The sequence below is a fragment of the Malaclemys terrapin genome, chromosome 1 (assembly GCF_027887155.1).
Source record: "Malaclemys terrapin pileata isolate rMalTer1 chromosome 1, rMalTer1.hap1, whole genome shotgun sequence".
In the NCBI taxonomy this organism is placed as follows: Eukaryota; Metazoa; Chordata; order Testudines; family Emydidae; genus Malaclemys; species Malaclemys terrapin.
In genome coordinates, this window is record NC_071505.1 from 146,181,622 (window position 1) to 146,200,084 (window position 18,463).

At 49.3% G+C, this 18,463-nt stretch overlaps 2 protein-coding genes across 8 annotated transcripts in view; one reads left to right on the forward strand and one right to left on the reverse strand.

The window, feature by feature from the left end:
• The window catches only part of SPAG17 (sperm associated antigen 17), a 245,908-nt gene extending 237,584 nt beyond the window's left edge, over positions 1-8,324 (forward strand). For all 3 annotated transcript variants that reach the window (XM_054042535.1, XM_054042551.1, XM_054042544.1), the window contains exons 43-46: positions 1,937-1,997; positions 5,051-5,195; positions 6,445-6,582; positions 8,185-8,324. In XM_054042535.1, the coding sequence (XP_053898510.1) occupies positions 1,937-1,997; positions 5,051-5,195; positions 6,445-6,581 (343 nt within the window). In that variant the 3' untranslated portion in view covers position 6,582; positions 8,185-8,324. The remainder of the gene's footprint in view (positions 1-1,936; positions 1,998-5,050; positions 5,196-6,444; positions 6,583-8,184) is intronic.
• A 7,977-nt stretch (positions 8,325-16,301) lies between these two features.
• WDR3 (WD repeat domain 3) overlaps positions 16,302-18,463 on the reverse strand; it is a 35,224-nt gene continuing 33,062 nt past the window's right edge. For all 5 annotated transcript variants that reach the window (XM_054042596.1, XM_054042562.1, XM_054042572.1 and 2 more), the window contains exons 26-27: positions 18,267-18,360; positions 16,302-17,554 (exon numbers count right to left, since the gene is read on the reverse strand). In XM_054042596.1, the coding sequence (XP_053898571.1) occupies positions 17,399-17,554; positions 18,267-18,360 (250 nt within the window). In that variant the 3' untranslated portion in view covers positions 16,302-17,398. The remainder of the gene's footprint in view (positions 17,555-18,266; positions 18,361-18,463) is intronic.

Genomic DNA, 18,463 nt, shown 5'->3' on the forward strand with positions numbered 1-18,463 from the left:
ATATTAGCAAAGTTGCACCAGTGTAACTAAACCAATATTGAACTGCTTTACTTACACAGTGCTCACCCTTAATGTAAATGCACTTGAACCACTGTGAACCTCTCTTAAATCAGTTTAGCTTCATTCAATAACTGAATTAATTCCTACATTTTGATTTGCTTCAGAAAATGAACAGTGGTTGGGTCTGGGAGAGGATTTTCTTTTATAAGCTCTTGTCTAGACAGGAAAGTTTTTTCAGTACATGTTTTTCTGCCATAATTATACCGGTATAATTATATCAAAAGAGTATGTCCACACTGCTTTGTTTATGCCAGATTAAACTACTTCCTCTATGAACCACTGTATCTACACAGCGCAGTGCAGCTCTTGTTTGAAATGACCACACTGCATTCTACGCGGATATCCAAAGCTACTTTGTTCCTCCACTGAGCTCTGTGCATGCTGGGATTTTTCTCAAAATGCATTGTATGACACCTACTGGACGGCTGGGACGTGGGCTCAAACTAACAAACTCTCATGACTCCTTTTGTGGTATCCCATAATTCATCTGGCTTTTGTGAACCAGCACCATTTTCAAACTGCTGTCAATTAGCATGGAGCAAAGATTGCTGAGCTCCACAAGCCTTTCATTCATTAATACAAACAGGCTGCTCCACCTGTATTGGCAGTCATGCACCATGGGGATATTGTTGAAGCGGCGGAGCAGTTTCTTCAGCTAATGTCTGCATGAGATTTCCCTGGTGAGGCTTTTTGTGGTGGAGTGCCCCTCTGGGTTCGGCCAGCCAACACCTACAGGACAGGCTAGTGATGCAGACCTGGGATGATCTTCAGGTTGAGGAAGACTAATTTTCTAGAGGTCTGTGCAGAGCTCACTCTGGTGCTGCTGCAGCAGACCACCACCATGCGCATTCCCCTCAGCATGGAGAACAGGGTGAGCATCGACATCTGGAAATTCGCCAACTCCAATTGCTACAACAAAAAGGGTATCTCGCCACAGTGCTGCAAAGCCTGGTTGACAAATGTGGCAGGCTCACCAATATTAATGTGGGGTGGACAGTTTGAAAGGCATCACACCAGGGTCCCTGGTCAGCGAGGTGCCTTCCAAACTGTCCACAACAACAAAGGGTACCGTAGTGGATTCAGTGGCAAAGATCCAGTCCAGATGCAGGCAGTGGGAACAGGAGGACTTGTTTTTGTCTGTAGAGTTATTGTGGAGAGGGATAGCTCAGTGGTTTTGGCATTGGCCTGCTAAACCCAGGGTTGTGAGCTCAGTCCCTGAGGAAGCCATTTAGGGAACTGGGGTAAAAATCTGTCAGGGGATTGGTCCTGCTTTGAGCAGGGGGTTGGATTAGATGACCTCCTGAGGTCCCTTCCAGCCCTGATATTCTATGATTATAATTCTGCTGGAACAACGGCATGGCACTGAGCCATGTCCTGGGAGTGCCCCTTGATCCACATTTACTTCAGTAGCTGCTTCTGGATCTTTGCATTCTGGTGACCGATATTAAGGTGGGTCGGCCTGCCTCTCCCTGTACAGCAAGGTGAGCCAAATTACAGTGGTATAAGAAACCACATAAATGGAAAAAAAAGATTTGTGTGTGTTTTGACACAAGAGCATTTATGTCAGAAAAACTAGTTACATTCAAAAACCTGTTCCTGTATCCACAAAGCGTGGACGAGCATTTACTTTATTTTTTTATCGAAGGCAGTAGGCAGTGGCTAATGAGCTCTGTTGGGAGTTAGGTACCTTTGGTCCATTACTACGATGATTTGATTTTCTTTGTTTCTGTTAAGAACTGTGTGAATGGAGCTTGGGCAGGAAGCTCAGAAATATTTCCACATTTAGGAACTGTGGATTCTCCACTTTCCTTTCCATTGGCCCCACCTACCCTGAGTTGTTCCAGGTGGCAGACTGATTGTATTTTTTCCCTGGCAGGTTTCGGGTGAAGCAGCCACCTCCCAGCACAGGACTGAGAGTGATTTACACACCAGGGCCTGTAAGTCATGTGGAGCATGTGTATTGTGGGGCAGAATGTACTTTGTTTTCAGGCAACTTCAGACTGGCCCTCAAGGCTCCCAGGAAATTTCCCAGCAAATGCCTCTAGCATCACTTTGGGGGATGGGCTGGCAGGGGCCCAGAAGTGAAAACTCTCTGTATATGCAGATTCTTGCAGCCCACTGGTGAAGAAATGAGCAGGAGAGAGACATGGCGCATGGGAGCCTGGGTGACCTAGGCTACCTCCTGTGTTTGAATGTAGAAGTTGTTGTGAGATGCTCTTTGGCAAGTATCAGATCATGCTCCATAACACATAGAGTAGTCACCATGCAAAGGTGTATTTACAGTGAAACACAGGGTGCCCTGGCACAGGGCCCCCCAACAATAGGGAGCCCCAGGGCTGGGCAGTTGCGGGGGCAGAAGCTTGGTCCTGCCAGCTCTTGGGGCTCCTGCTGCAGGCTCCGCACCCACCGGCAGACAAGCTCCCCCCTCCCCCACCTCTTCCCTGCCTCCTCCCCAGAGCATGCCGTGTTCCCACCCCTCCCTCTCCATCCCAGCGCTTCTTCTGCCACCAAACAGCTGTTTGTTGGTGCTCAGGCTGCTCCGGGAGGGAGGGGGAGGAACGGGGCCACAGAGTGCTCGGGGGAGGAGGCAGAGAAGAGGCAGGGGTGGGGCCTTGGGGAATGGAGTGGAATCGGGGCAGGGTGGAGCAAAAGCGGGGCCCCCGCATACCCCCTACACATACCCCCCTCCCCCAGCCCCTTGCTGTGAGCCGCTCAGGGCAGAGAGCGGGGTTGGGTGGGCTGGGGTCGGGGGGGGGGTGTTCCCAACCCCCTGCCTTGACTCCGGCCCCCCCCTCACACACCTCCAGCCCCCTGCCCTTCCTGACTCCTGCACCCCCCACATCCCCACCCCCACCCTAAGCACCAAATGGGAGCTCCTGCATCCCCTCCCACAGTCCCACCTGCACCCCTTGCACCAAATAGGAGCTGCCCCAGGTAAGCGCTCCACACTCCAATCCCCTGGCCCAGCCCTGAGCCCCCTCCTGCACCCCAACCCCCAGCCCACTCCTACCCCTTAACTTCCTCCCAGACCCTGCACCCCCAGCCCTGACTCCTGCACCCCTCTCACACAACCTGAGCCCCCTGCCCACCCTGACTCCTGCACACACCCCCACATATCCCCACCTGCACCCCTCGCACCAAACGGGAGCTGCCCCAGGTAAGCACTCCTCACTCCAACCCCCATCCCCAGCCCTGAGCCCCCTCCCACACCCCAACTCCTGGACAGACTCTGCACCCCAACCCCCAGCCTGCTCCTGCACCATAACTTCCTCTCAGACCCTGCATCCCCAGCCCTGAGCCCCCTCCCACACCCTAAGTCCTGGCCAGACCCTGCACCCCAACAATTTTTACATTTTTTTTTATAAAGCGCTCTTAGCCAAAGCACTTTACAATAGTTAACGGTACAGACAATATTTGGAAAGATCATTAAGTGGTCCACCGAGACCCTCAGCGATTTTCAAGTGATCTGTGGAAAAATAAGTTAGACTACAAAAACAATCAAGGTACCTCACTTTATTTTCATTTACTTCCTATTACTTATAGGAAGAGAATGAAGAAAAAAAGAATGAAAACCGAGGGTGTAAATAAGAGTGAATGTTCTTTTTCTTGGCCGGGTCACAAGGAGGGGTCCCAAAAATGAAGCTGAGCACAGGGCCCCATTAACTCTAAATCCGCCACTGTCACCATAATGAATTCAAACACAAGTAGCAGCAGAAAGCAGCAGGCCCAGTCTGGAGCAGTGAAGTGATTTGCCCAATGGGTCAGTGACAGATCTTGGAGCCGAATCTAGATCTCTTGAGTTCCAGTTCAGTGCCCTAACCTCAAGGTTCCTTCAAACCAATGACTGACCTTAAAGGGCTTGGAAAAAATACTCTCCCTCTTTCCTTCTGTACAGTCCTCCTTTCCCCCTACTTCTCCATTCCTATCTCTAGTTCTCCCCCAGCTGTAGCATGCTGGTTCTCCTTTCCTTCTGCTAAGACTAAAGGGAAGGTTAATGGGGAAGAGGAAAGCAAGGAAGGGAGGAAAGAGGGAGAGGATGCTTGAGGAAGAGAAATTAGACACTTGAAAGAGACAAAAAAAAATGCCCTTCTGTGTTTCCTTCTTCTCCGGTAAGTGGTAAAGAACAAAAAATGGAAATAGAAAAAGGAACAATAAACACAAGGGAGAGAATGAAGGGTTTTAATGTAATACGGGTTAGTTACAAGAGATAACATTTTGCCATTGTTAGGCCTTGTTTTACCATGGTTTAGTTCCCAACTATTGGCAAAATTCTCCTGCTCCTCCCTCCAGCCCATTCTGAAAGGCTCCTGTTCTCTAAGGGCCTGGAGTCAGATGGGGTGGGGGAGAAGGGTGTGAGAGAGGGAAAGTGCAGAATATTAGGATTGAGACTGGGGTGAAGGGACGATTCCCTTTCCTTCCTCACTGAGCCTGGGATGCCACCAAAACACTGGGCAAAAGTAAATTCACTTTGCTCCATTCCATGTCTGAATGGAGCAACAGAGACTAGACAAGACAGGCTGGCAGTCTAAAAACAAACTACTCACCACCCCAATTACAGCTCTTCTGGTAACTCTGTGCCTGCTGCACCTACTCCTTGGGGCATAGTCTCTATGTATTTTCCAAAGGATAAATTCACTTCAAGTTCTGATGGATGTAAAGGCAAACGAACGCATTCTGCACAGACCTCACCAGTCTGAAAAGTCACCTGCTAAACAGCCCTTCACACCAGGAATAAGCTTCTGGGCGTGGCTGAACTAGAGCCAACAGACAGCAGTTGTCTTGCTGCAAAGGAAGAGTTGTGACCCAGAAAGCACAAATAGAGATGAATGGGAAGGGGGACAAGGAGTTTGGCAGGAGTGGGATGGATTTCTCCATCGGTGGACCTAAGATCCCCCTTTCCTTGTATATTTTTTTGTGTCACTTGTAAGGTACATGCCCAATTTTATACCTCTAACATGACTGCCTCTGGGTGGCTCTGTCTTTCTTCCAGGTAGCAGCCGGGTTGCAGGCTGAACTGGAGATCGAGATTTATGCCATGGCAATTGGAGTAGAAGGTACCGAGGGTTCTGGAGAAATTTCCCACCGTATTGAAATTTTAACAGAGAGGGAGACTCTGTTCCTGCCTGTGGAGGCAAATATCCTTTGCTGCCTTACAGTATAGACAGCCCAGGTAGCCTCAGGCCTGGAGACCATCCACAGCTGTACTCAGGCCTCCTTTCTGAGGCACACAGCCAAGCTGAGGGACGGACCCCAACTGCAAGTGATGTCAGTTGCGCAGGATGGGAAGAGCGGACACACTGGAGGGGAGGAATGAGACCAGGAAGGCAGCCCCAAGATGTGGCTTTTGGGGAATGATTGGAAAGAGGGACAGGAGGACACACACACCCCAGTCAGAGGCTCAAAATCCTTATTAAATATGTAGATGGTATTTCAGGAGCTGGGCCCCACTGGCTGGACGCTGAGCACATAGATAGGGACCATCCCTCGCTCAGCAGGCTCATAGCGTGAAGGCAGACACAGAATTGGGGGCAGGGCTATAACCACACAAGCAGATGAATTGAGCCAGTTTGCTTGGTTACGTTTTGTTGCTTGGCATTTTTTTTTCCTTTTGGTGTTTAATTGGGACTACCGGTCTGGTGACAGGGAAGAGCAACTTTAAGAGGCATTAGTCCCCTTTGTCTCAAGCCTCAGAAATGTTCTGTTCACACTGAATGACAGGCTGGTTTTCACAGGGGGGAGTATTTGGGCAGGAGGGAGGGTGTTTGGCTTTGAAGCAAATGTACTGCTGGTAAAGGGGAAGGATTGCCAGGGCTGGTAGGGAAAGAGTCGGTAGGAGGAGGAACAATGCAAGGCTACGTGCACAGCTCTCCTAGCAGCATGTTAGTGACTTGTGCTCCTAAACTGAAGAGACCCCATCCCTCCCAGGTTGGAGAAAGGATGCTGGCTCTTCTAAGGTGACAAGGGGGCAGTTACTGCCAGTTAGGGTGGTGCTTCCTAGATTGTGGACCCCTGTCCTGTGGCAGCTAGACTGAGACCATCCTCAGCTAATTGACATTGATCCAAAATGCTCTGTGCTGGCAAATCCTATCAGTTATGGAGCTGGGCTGGACAAGGGCTAGTGCCCGAGCAGCGAAAGCCTCCTTATTCAACTCCCAGTCACCTGTTTGTGACTTATTCCCACCCCCACCCATGGCTTTCCCCTCTTCCCATGTTTTCTATTTTCCCCAACCCCCATAGCTCACTTTGGTGTTTGAGCTGGGTCAATGGTTTGGACTCAGGTCCTTGTGAAGGCCTCTCATCTCCAGAGTGTGTTCAGGACTCCACGCCCCCAGATTTGTTAAAAAAAAAAAAAAAAAGAGTTTACACCCTTAACAAGTATCTCACCAGTGTTAACAGGTGATATTTATGAGCACAGGCCGCAGGGCTACCCTGACGGGGGCCAGGCAGCCACGGTCCGGCTGGTTTCTACAAGTCCCATCCCCAGGTTCAGGATTATACTACCCCACAAACTTCCTGGATAACGTAAGTGCCGCAGATGAATCATTGCAATTTCTAGCTGAAGAGTATTAGCTGAGCCTTGTCTTGGCAACTCATCCAGCCCAGGATCAAGTCCTGCACCACCCACAGCAGGAGCCAGACACAGCTGAGTGCTCATGTATTAAAGGGAAGCAATTGGGTGACGGTAATGAAAGGACTTGGCTGCTAGAGATGTACAGGTTTTCCCAATTACGCAGTCCCAAAGAAGTCATTCCCAGCAGAGAGGCACAGTCTTTGCTTATCGTCTCCACATAAACCCCTTGGCAGCTACACTCTCCTCTCCCACTGGCTCCCCCATTCACTGCACATCCACCTCCACAGCAATAAGGTGGCTTTCAGCAAGTAGCAGCTTTTTAGGTGCAAATGGCTTTTTTGGTGTTCTGAGTCTCACCCGAGTCAATAGGGCTCTGCCTGTTCATGCCAAGACCATTCCATGAAATTCAGTAATTGATCAGAAGCAGTGTTCAGACGTTATACAGACAAACTCCATTGAGTTTAGCATCGGGCCTCCTTTCACTCTGCCAAAAATATAGTCGCACTATTTCCTTTCTGAATACCAAAAATATTTCTCAAAGTTTCATAGAATCATAGACTTTAAGGTCAAAAGGGCCATTATGATCGTCTAGTCTGACCTCCTGCATAATGCAGGCCACAGAATCTCACCCACCCACCCACTCCTGTAACAAACCCCATACCTATGTCTGAGCTATTGAAGTCCTCAAATTGTGGTTTAAAGACTTCAAGGTGCAGAGAATAATCCTCCAGCAAGTGACCCGTGCCCCACGCTGCAGAGGAAGGCGAAAAACCCCCAGGGCCTCTGCCAATCTGCCCTGGAGGAAAATTCCTTCCCGACCCCAAATATGGCGATCAGCTAAACCCTGAGCACGTGGGCAAGATTCACCAGCCAGGAAAGAATTCTCTATAGTAACTCAGATCCCAACCCATCTAACATCCCATCACAGACCATTGGGCATATTTACCGCTAATAGTCAAAGATCAATTAATTGCCAAAATTAGGCTATCCCATCATACCATCCCCTCCATAAACTTATCAAGCTTAGTCTTGAAGCTAGATGTCTTTTGCCCCAACTGCTCCCCTTGGAGGCTGTTCCAGAACTTCACTCCTCTGATGGTTAGAAATCTTCGTCTAATTTTAAGTCTAAACTTCCTGATGGCCAGTTTATATCCATTTGTTCTTGTGTCCACATTGGTACAGAGCTTAAATAATTTCTCTCCAACATGTGACACATGCAACTACTGTATGTGATTGTTTGGGTGAAAAGCTTTGAGCATTCAGTGTGACCACCCCAAATCTAAGCTCATATCTTTTATGCCATGTCCACCTTCATTTATTATTTTTAAAGATCTTTGTGAAGTTTATGCATGTGAAAAGCCCATTGCATGCCAATGTTCCCTTCCAATAGCAGTAACACAGCACAGCCCCCCACAGTTGGCAGGAGCTGCTGCAGTGCTGGTAGCACAGTTTGCAAGATGGCTGGAGACAATTAAGTGCTTCTATTGCAACAAGGGCAGATTTCTTTTTGCTTCTCTTTATTCTTGTTCATTTTCTTTTCTCTTTCATTACAGATCAGTCCAGGAGGGGCGACAGCAAAAGCAGCAGAAGTGAAAGACTGAGATTTTAGTCCAGCATTATTGTATAAATATTATCCCAGTAAATGTACTGACCAAATCAATTCACACCAACTTGATTATTAAATGATTGTTTCCTCTCACCATCCTCACTTTAGGCTCATTTGTCACATGCCTGTAACTTAATTGTCTGACCCCTATCACATTTTTGATGAGCTTCTCACACCTCTCATGGAGCGGTGTTAAATACTGAAGAGGTCAGATGACTGGAACAGAATGTTCTTCTTTCAGTGCTTGTTCATGTCAATTGCAATCAGGTGTGCGCACCAGGACCGTCCTTAGGATTTATGGACCCCTACGCAAGTTACCTGAGGAGGGCTATTGAGGGAGGGGATGGCGAGGATTCCACTGAAGGCAATCCCCAGCCGGCACCGCTGACCCATGTGTCAAGGGGGCACAGTCACCATCCCCGCCCATGGACCCCTAGGAATCCCTCCACCGCCCACCCACCTTCTGCTCATACTTGGGGATTCCCTCCACTAACTAGCACGGCTTCTGCTGGGGCTTTGGGCTTCCCTCTGCCGACTGAGCAGCTGTGCAGCTTCTGCTGGGGCACTCAGGCGAGCTCGGTTCGGGCTGTCTGCTTAGATGCCCATTTTTCTGGGCACATGCCCTGCTGGCCTGTATATTAATCTGCATGGGGGGGGGGTGATGGAAGCTCTGGCTAGGGGCCCCACACACACCCAGCTTTGAGAGGAGATGCCGCTCTCCAAAGCACATGGCTCCCTCCTAACACCCACAGCCCCCCGCCAGCTCCTACTTTGTTGAGCTCCCAGGGGGTGGAGAGAAGCCCTCTGCCCAACAGGTGGACTGAAGGGAGTGAGCAGTGGGTGATGGGGAGGAGCCAGAGGGCTTATTCTACTCTCCCCTGCCCCCTTTTTTTTTTTTAAATTGGTTGTCCTGATTCACTCTGCACAGGTGCAGCGAGGAAAACGCCGGGTGCAAACTGCACACAAGCAACCCCGGGCAGCCTGCCCATGGGTAGGGACAGCAGAGTCCGAGCGTAGCACAAGTGGAACAGGCCAAGGCCAAGGCCCCGCAGCCCGGTAGTGCCCCAACTTTTTGGGTGCCCTATGCAGCTGCGCATGCCTAAGGACAGCCCTTGTGCACGACTGCATGCACAACAGCTGGAAGATTTTCCCTTAGCAGTATCTGATAGGTCAGCCTGGCCACCCCCTGGAGTCGTGCCCTCATGGCACCTAACATAGGGCCCTGCCAACCCAACCCTGACTCCATTCCTTCTTATCGCCTATAACAGCTAGCTGGAACTCCCTACCACTCGATCCCCCTGTACATAGTTAGCATAGTAGTTATAGTTAGTGTAGTTTTTCTTATAGGTTTCCTTGAGGGGGGAGGGGTCTTCCCCTTGATGTTTTTCTCTGGCACCAGGCTATGCCTCGGTCCCCAGGCTTTAAACCATGTTTGGACTGTGGCAGGTTTATGCCAAGGAGTGACCTTAAGTGTCTGGGTGAGGGGCATCTCAGAGACCACTGTAAGGGTTTTCGCCCCAGGACCCTTAAGGACAGAGAGCAGCACCTCCAAGTCCTACTTATGGAGACGACTCTTCAGCCCCAGTCCAAACACGCCGTGCCTGACCCGGCCTCAAGCGCCACATCCTCGGCGCGCCAGCACCATCAACGCGCTAACCAGTGCTGAGGAAGGACTCAGAGATCCTCTGCACCACCACAGCTCCACCCATGGGCAGGCCTCAGTGAGGCATGGCTCTCACCGCCTGGTGCCCCATAAGGCGGCGGCGGCTGACACAGGGTGCTCCCCAGCTAGGTCTAAGGACCACATAATGAGCAAACCCCCATCAAGCGCTCAATCAGCTAGGACCCCATCCACTCCTGCCCCAGGACCTGCGCCGCTCACTGGGCGGCCACCACGAGGACATAACTCCCCTCCATGGCGGAGGCGTTCAAGGCTGCAGAGGACCTATTGTCACGCAGGGGGCCGCCCTCACCTCCTAAGAGGGAGAAGTCGCCGGCACCTATCCCAGGCCCGGTATATTCTGTGGGCAAGCCGGCAATGATGTCCACCATAAGGCCATCCCCATTACATCAACCACTGGCACCAGGGGTTTCTGCGGGGGAACCACTCTGGTCTCCAAGCTGGCATCAATCCCTGGCACTAAGAGGCTCCGCTCCTCCCTGGTCATCACAGAGACCTCAGAGTCAGGAGTCCTCTCGCTCCAGCCGGAGCAGAAGATCCCACTCCCGCCCCGACAGTCATCCCTACCCGGCACTCTGGCAGGGCCAGTGGCCCTTCTGGACACCCTGGGCCTATCATCAAAGCCAGGGTTCCACGTCAGCATCGGTGGTCTCAGTCTGGGGCACTCCGACAATAGCGCCGGCTGCTGCACCATCCTCGGCACCGTTCCCAGCACCGACCCTGGTGTCGACCGCAGCTCCAATCCCGGTGTCTACTGCGGAACAGAACTGACCACTGATCAAAATGATTAGTGATGCCACCAAGACACTGTGGCAGACCCTGTCCTCACTGCCACCTACCGCCAAGAGATACGAGTGGAGGTACTTTGTTCCTTTGCGTGGGTATGAACATTTGTACACCCACCCCCAGCTGGACTCCCTGGTAGAGGACGCTGCTAACCAGCATGAGTGACAGAGCTACCAGGGGCCCGCTCCCAAGAACGGTGAGGGCAAGAAATTGGACCTTTTGGGGAGAAATAAAAATACTTAACTGGGGGTTTGCAGCTACGTATCGCTCACCATCAGGCGGTGGTTAGCAGATACAATTATAACGCCTGTAGGACTATGCAAAAGTTCACTGAACTTCTGCCGTCTGACTCTCATGCAGAGGGCAAATTGATCTCCCGTGCATCCCTGCAGGTGGCCTTGGACGTAGCGGACCCAGCCTCCCATACGATGGCTATGGGAGTGGCCATTGAGAAGGAGTTCTTAGCTGCAGGTCTTGGGCCTGCCATTCGAAGTGCAGCAGATGATTCAGAATCTCCCCTTTGAGGGTCAATCACTGTTTGCACAGCCTCAAGGATGCTTGGGCCACCCTGAAGTCCTTGGGCCTTCACACGCCTGCGACCCAGAGGAGGCATTTCAGGCCTCCCCCACCCTCGAGGAATTATCAGCCTCAGCTGAGGCAGACAGGAAGGGTCACATAGGAGGAACAGGAACTCAAGAAAGAGACCTCATCCTTACTCGGGCCAGGACTCTGGCCAGTTGAAACCTTCCTCAGGCCAGAGGCAGGCCTTTGACGGTGCACTCGGGGGCAACGCACCGGCTCAGAGACTGGATCCTCCCTGTCTTACCTTTTTGTCCCATCTATCCCCTTTCTACTCTGCGTGGGCCCGTATTACATCGGACCGTTGGATGCTCCGCACGGTAGAAAGGGGATATTTACTCCAAGTCTCGGCCCTCCCGCCTTTCCACCCCACTTCCCCGTCCCTCTTCAGGGACCCCTCTCATGAGCAACTCATTATCCAGGAGGTGCAATTGCTCCTCTCACTAAGAGCAACGGAAGAGGTTCCTCAGGACTACAGGGGCAGGGACTTTTATTCCTGGTATTTTCTAATACTAAAAGCCAAAGTGGGGCTAAGACCCGGTTAGATAAGTCCTCCTTGGCAGTAGAAAACCCTCCACTAGGACTACGTACCTGGCCAAGTGGAAGAGATTTTCAATCTGGATGGCGCAGCATCATTCTTCCCCGACGCTCGCCACTATCCCGCTTATATTGGGCTACCTCCTTCATCTTAAACAGCAGGGCCTGTCCATGTCATCAATAAGGGTTCACCTGTCTGCCATTTCAGCATTCCATCCAAGTGCAGAGGGACAGTCGGTCTTCGCCAACCCTATGGTCAGTCAATTTTTAAAGATCTTGACAGGCTATATCCACATGTCAGGCAGCCGATCCCACCTTGGGACCTTAACTTGGTCCTTTCCAAACTGATGGGTCCGCCCTTTGAACTACTGGTGACATGCTCCCTGCTCTCTCTCTCGTACAAGATGGTGTTTCTGGTAGCGATAACCTCAGCCAGGAGGGTATCTGAGCTCAAAGCCTTAACATCAGAACCCCCTTACACTGTGTTCTATAAGGACAAGGTTCAGCTCAGGCTTCACCTGGCTTTCCTCCCGAAGGTTGTCTCCCAATTTCACATCAACCAGGATATCTTCCTCCCGGTGTTCTGTCCTAAGCCGCACTCGAGCGGTAGGAAGCAGAGGCTCCACTCACTGGATGTCCGCAAAGCGCTAGCCTTTTACATCGAAAGAATGAAGCCGTTCCAAAAATCCATCCAACTATTAATGGCCGTGGCGGACAGAATGAAAGGTCTTCCTGTCTCTTCTCAGCGGATTTCATCATGGATCACGTCCTGCATACATGAGTGCTATAACCTGGCAGAGGTGGCTGCCCCTCCGATTACTGGGCATTCGACCAGGGCACCAGTCTCCTCAGTGGTGTTCCTGGCACAGATTCCTATCCAGGAAATTTGCAGAGCAGCGACATGGTCCTCCATACACACTTTCACCATGCACTATGCAATCACCCAGCAGGCCAGAGATGATGCGGCTTTTGATAGAGCCATGCTCCAATCAGTGGACAACTCCAACCCTGCCTCCTGAACTTGGCTTGGGAGTCACCTGATTGGAATTGACGAACAAGCACTCAAAGAAGAAAAACGGTTACTCACCTTCTTGTAACTGCTGTTCTTCGAGAGGTGTTGTTCATGTCCATTCCAATACCCTCCCTCCTACCCCTCTGTTGGAGTAGCCGGCAAAATGGAACTGAGTGGGGGGGGGAAGGGGTCAGGTCGGCAGGGCCCTATATTGGGCGCCATGAGGATGTGACTCCAGGGGGTACCCAGGCTGACCCTACGGATACTGCTAAGGGAAAAATCTTCCAACTGTCATGCACGTGGAGCACACACACCTGATTGGAATAGACATGAACAACACATCTCGAAGAACAGTTACAAGAAGGTGAGTAACCGTTTTATCTATTCTGCCGCACTTGTTAAACTGGGTACAAGTGAACAATATACATTTTACAAAGGCCATCTGTAAAGTTGTACATCTAGAAATAAAGAATTAGGCCATAAGATGTGGGGGGCTCTATCTTGGAAAGCAATGACAAAGAGATTTTGAGATGTGGGGGGGAAAGGAAAAAATTTGTTGAACGTGTGTTCCCAATGCAACGCTGTGGCCAAAAGAACTAAGGCAGTCCTTGAATGCATAAGCAGTGGAATCTCTAGTAAGAGTATGAGTTATTTTACCTCTGTATTTGGCACTGGTGCAACTGCTGCTAGAATACTTTGTAAGCCAGAACTGGACACAATTGAAGAAGGAGGTTGATAAATTGGAGAGGATTCAAGAGAAAAGCCACAAGAATGATTAAAGGATTAGAAAACCTGCCTTAGAGTGAGATTCAAGAAGCTCAAAGAGAAGGTAAAGGGATGATTGGATTACCTAAGTACCTATAGGGAACAAATATTTGATAATCACAGAAACGTAGGACTGGAAGGGACCTCAATAGGTAACCTAGTCCAGTCCCCTGCACTGAGGCAGGACTAAGGATTATCTACACCATCCCTGACAGGTGTTTGTCTAACCTGTCCTTAAAAATCTCCAAAACCAGAGATTCCACCACCTCTCTAAGTAATTTGTTCCAGAGCTTAATTACCCTGACAGGAAGTTTTTCCTACTGTCTAACCTAAATCTCCCTGGCTGTGATTTAAGTTCATTACTTCTTGTCTTGTCCTCAGCAATTAAATTATTCTCCTTATCCCCCTCTTTATAACCTTTCATGTACCAGAAGAGTGTTACGTTTCCCCTCACTTCTCTTGTCCAGACTAAACAAACCCATTTTTTTTTTTTCAATCTTTCCTCATAGGTCATGTTTTCCAGACCTTTAGTCATTTTTGCCCCTCTCCTCTGGACTTTCTCCAATTTGTCCACATTTCACGTGTGGTGCTCAAAACTGAACAATACTCCAGTTAAGGCCTTATCAGAGTGGAAGAACTACTTCTCCTGCTTCCAACACTCCTGCTAATACATCCCAAAATGACATTTGCTTTTTTTGCAACATTATGCTGCTGACTCATATTTAGTTTGTGATCCACCAGAACCCCCAGATCCTTTTCTGCAGTACTCCTTCCTAGGCAGTCATTTCCTGTTTTGTATTTGTGCAATTTGGTTATTCCATCCTAAGTGCCGTACTTTTCATCAGTCCTTATTGAATTTCATCCTATTTATTTCAGACCATTTCTCCAGTTTGTCCAGATAATTTTGAATTATAATCCTATCCTCCAAAGAACTTGCAACCCCTCCCATCTTGGAATCATCCACAAACTTTATAAATGTACTCTCTGACATTATCCAAATTATTTATGAAGATCTTGGTTATAACCAGACCCAGGACAGATCCCTGCAGACCCCACTGGATATGCCTGTCCAGCTTGATTGTAAGCTCTTGGAGTACGTTTTTCCAATCAGTTCTGCACCTACCTTAACGGGCAGGGATAGCTCAGTGGTTTGAGCATTGGCCTCAGGGTTGTGAGTTCAATCCTTGAGGGGGCCATTTAGGGATCTGGGGCAAAATCAGTATTTGGTCCTGCTAGTGATGGCGGGGGGCTGGACTCGATGACCTTTCAGGGTCCCTTCCAGTTCTATGAGATATTATATATATATATATATATATATAATATGGAGATATACCTATTATACCTTTTAGTAGCTCCATCTAGGCTCTATTTCCCTAGTTTGTTTAGGAGAAAGTCATGCAAGACAGTATCCAAAGTTAAGATATAACAGACTTCTGTCTCGCCGACAAAGATACATGATCCAGTGACTGGAAATTGAAGCTAGACAAATTCAGACTAGAAATAAGGCGTACATTTTTAACAATGAAAGTAATTAACCACTGGAACAATTTACCTATGGTGGATTCTCCATAGCTGGCAATTTTTAAACCTTTTTTTTTTTTTTTTTTTTTTTTAAGATAAGCTCTAGTTCAAAAGGGATTCTTCTGGGAAAGTCCTTTGGCCTGTGTTATACAGGAGATCAGACTAAATGACCACAACCATCCCACCTGGACCTGGAATCTATGACTCTATAACACTATATTCTGAACTTGTGGTATGGCTGCCCAAAGAACAAGCAGTGTATTTCAGGTTGGCAGTGCAGGGATTATATATTTCAACCTAGTTTATAAAAGATATTCTGTGTCTTAAAACAAATAATGGATATTTAGCTCTGAGAGGTCCCTGGCCAAGATTTTCAAAACTAGGACCCCCTGAAGTTAGTCCCATAAATCCTTAGGCACCTGATTTTAAGTACTGACCACCCAGGAGATTCCATGGGGATCCAGGGTGATTGTCAGAGAACGGATACTAGACAAGACAGACCACTAGTCTGATTTGGTAACTGCGGTGTTTCTATTTTCAGAAAGTCATATGCATGTGCAAATCTAGTATTTGTATGCACAATGCTAGTTATTTGCTCACACGGTCACTTGGGCGCACACACTACAGGTGTTCTGTATTTGGCAGAAATGGGGGTCAGGCTAAGACCCCTGGAAAGATTCCACTCTGAAAAGTGACCAATGTACAATTCCACATTTACCCTCCCACCAACTCCAAAGCACGTATGCTCAGTTTACATACAGAAAGAATGGTTCTCTAACTGCTCTGCAAATTCAGCCTGGAATCTGAGACTTAAGCAGGCTTCTTTCCGACATGCGTAACCACCAGTAATAAGTTCTGCAGGCCAAATGCTGCCCTCAGGTACCTTGTTGCCTTCAGTAGGCTGGTTTAGGAATAACTGAGCATCATGTAAAGACAATGGAGCTAATAAAGGGCTCCACAATTGGAACTAATTAAAAATCCAGTTGTTGCTTGAGCCGAAAGGGAGCCAGCTCTGGACCCCAGTGCAGCATTGGTTCTACAAGCCTGAAGCAGCATTGCTTTTTTCACCAAAGTACACAGAAAACAGTGCAGCTCAGTGTGACTGGAGCCCCCTGATAGCCTGTTTTATGGAAAGGATCCCACCTACTCCAGACTTCACAGACATCCTGACAGCAACAACGAATTCATCACTTTGGTTTATTTCAGCAACAAGCAGTGATTTATCCAGTATATGACAAGTACAAAAATGGCATCAATTCTTGGCAGTGGTAAATTCCTAATGAACAATTGGAGCTAATGCAGCTGGGATTATCTGGGACGCAGTGTGGTCTCCACATGCTAACTGAACCTGATAACTCGACAGCACACTGCAGGGCCTCTACTCCAATCCTCTGTCCGCCAGAAAGAGGCCTTAATAGCTGGCACCAAGGAAGTCACGAGGAGAGAAAACACACTGGCTGACAGAGCTCCAAGGAGCTGTTCTGACCTTAAGGAACTGTTATGTGTCTTTGTAACACTTCAAAGGGACAGGGACGGAGAGGGCCAGGCCTTGTATCAGCCCATGGGAATGCAGTCTGACTACACAGCCTGTGTCCCCGTAAGCCACTCCCTGTTGCAACATCAGCACAAAGTCCTGCCACCTGCCCCTTTGCACATCGGCATGGTTATAGGAGCACTTTGCAAACTACACTCAGGGCTAGTCTACACTGGCAGCGCTTTAACGTGGCTTGTGTAGTCACGGCACTAAAAAAACCACTTCCACGAGAGGCGTAGCTCCCAGCGCGGCTCCCAGCACTGGCGCAGTTTACACTGGTGCTTTACAGCGCTGAAACCTGCTGCGCTCAGGGGGTATTTTTTCACACCCCTGAGTGAGAAAGTTGCAGCGCTGTAAATTGTCAGTGTAGACAAGTCCCCAGTTAAAACACTGAGAGCAAGTCATATCTATAAAGGAAAAAATCAAGCCGTTTCTAATGGCTGCTGGTCTAAGGGATGGGCTGCAGCTTTGAGACCGGCCTCAGGTTCAGGATTCAAATGTAAACCTATCCATCAGAGTACAGGAAGTTCCATCCAAGCCAGGGAATGGGACTCACTCCACCCTGGGTTTGTGACATGCCGTGGAGGGAATTAACACACCCTCTGTGCATGCAAGAGTGGGAGCAGACCTGCTGGAGTTCACTTCAGTCACTGAATCAGAGACTTTCAGGGCCCACTAGCCCTCAGAAAGGCTCCCTCACACACATGGAGGCTGCATGCTCTGCCCTGCATTATGGACAGCAAAAGCTAAACCATCGCGAGAACCAGCTTCTCTTTTTTCTTCCTCTTCCTCCTCTTCTCCTCAAAACGGTCGGTTGCATCAGCAAAGAAAGTCACCTCGTCCTTGGCCTCAACCTCTCTCTTCAGGAACTGCAGCCCAGCCATATTGAAGCCCAGCACATTCTGCAGAGACAGATGGTCAGTGCATTTCTGGGTAAACCTCGACCTTGCTAGTGGCTGGGAGTCAGCATCCCCTAGGACCCCTGCTCCCTGGCCCAAATAGATACTAATGCTTTCACCATCTCCTGGTAAGATGCAGCCCCACAGATTTACACAGTGCAGCCTACAGCCAACTTCATCGACATAGAAGAAGGGCCAGACCCCAGCCACTGCTCAAAACAAGAGGGAGCACTGCATTCTGGGAGTTGGAGTCTCTGTTCTCCACTTCTCTGTATTAAAGAGGAGGGGAGCTACAACCCATTTTCTGAAAGTTAGTTAGCAATTAGCTGACTCAACCTTGGTAGGATACCACCTCCCCCACTCCAGGTTACTTGTGAATCACATCAGCCCACAGCAAGGTGAAGACGGTTTCCCTTTCATGAGAGCTTTGTGTGTCCTGTGCACAAATTATATTCATACTGGAGAGTCAAGTCTGAACAAACCACACAGCAAAATTAAAAGGGGATGGAGCCATTGTGTGTTATAGCCAGGAACCAGCCTGCTGCCCCCACATGCAGCAGAAACATGACAAAGGGCCAGGCTACTGGGAGGCTGGGAAGAGTCAGATGGGGACACTGGACTTAGCATTCCCTTTGAGACAAAAGCGATGCATTCTGTAACCATTAGTACAGTCACTATGCCCGAGTCTGGGCAGGGGGTCGCTGCAGATACTCACCCTGACCTCACTGACTTTGGAAATGGTGGTTTTCTTCAGATTCTCTATCACTGTCACGAGCAGCTGATTGCTCGTGATGCGCCCAAAGTGTATCCTGAAGAACAAGCCAGGCAGAGAAAGCGCCCCAGTTAGATGCAGCGTCCCTTGCAGAGTGACAGTGCGATAGGCCAAGGGACTTCAGTAGGAGGACAAAGTGA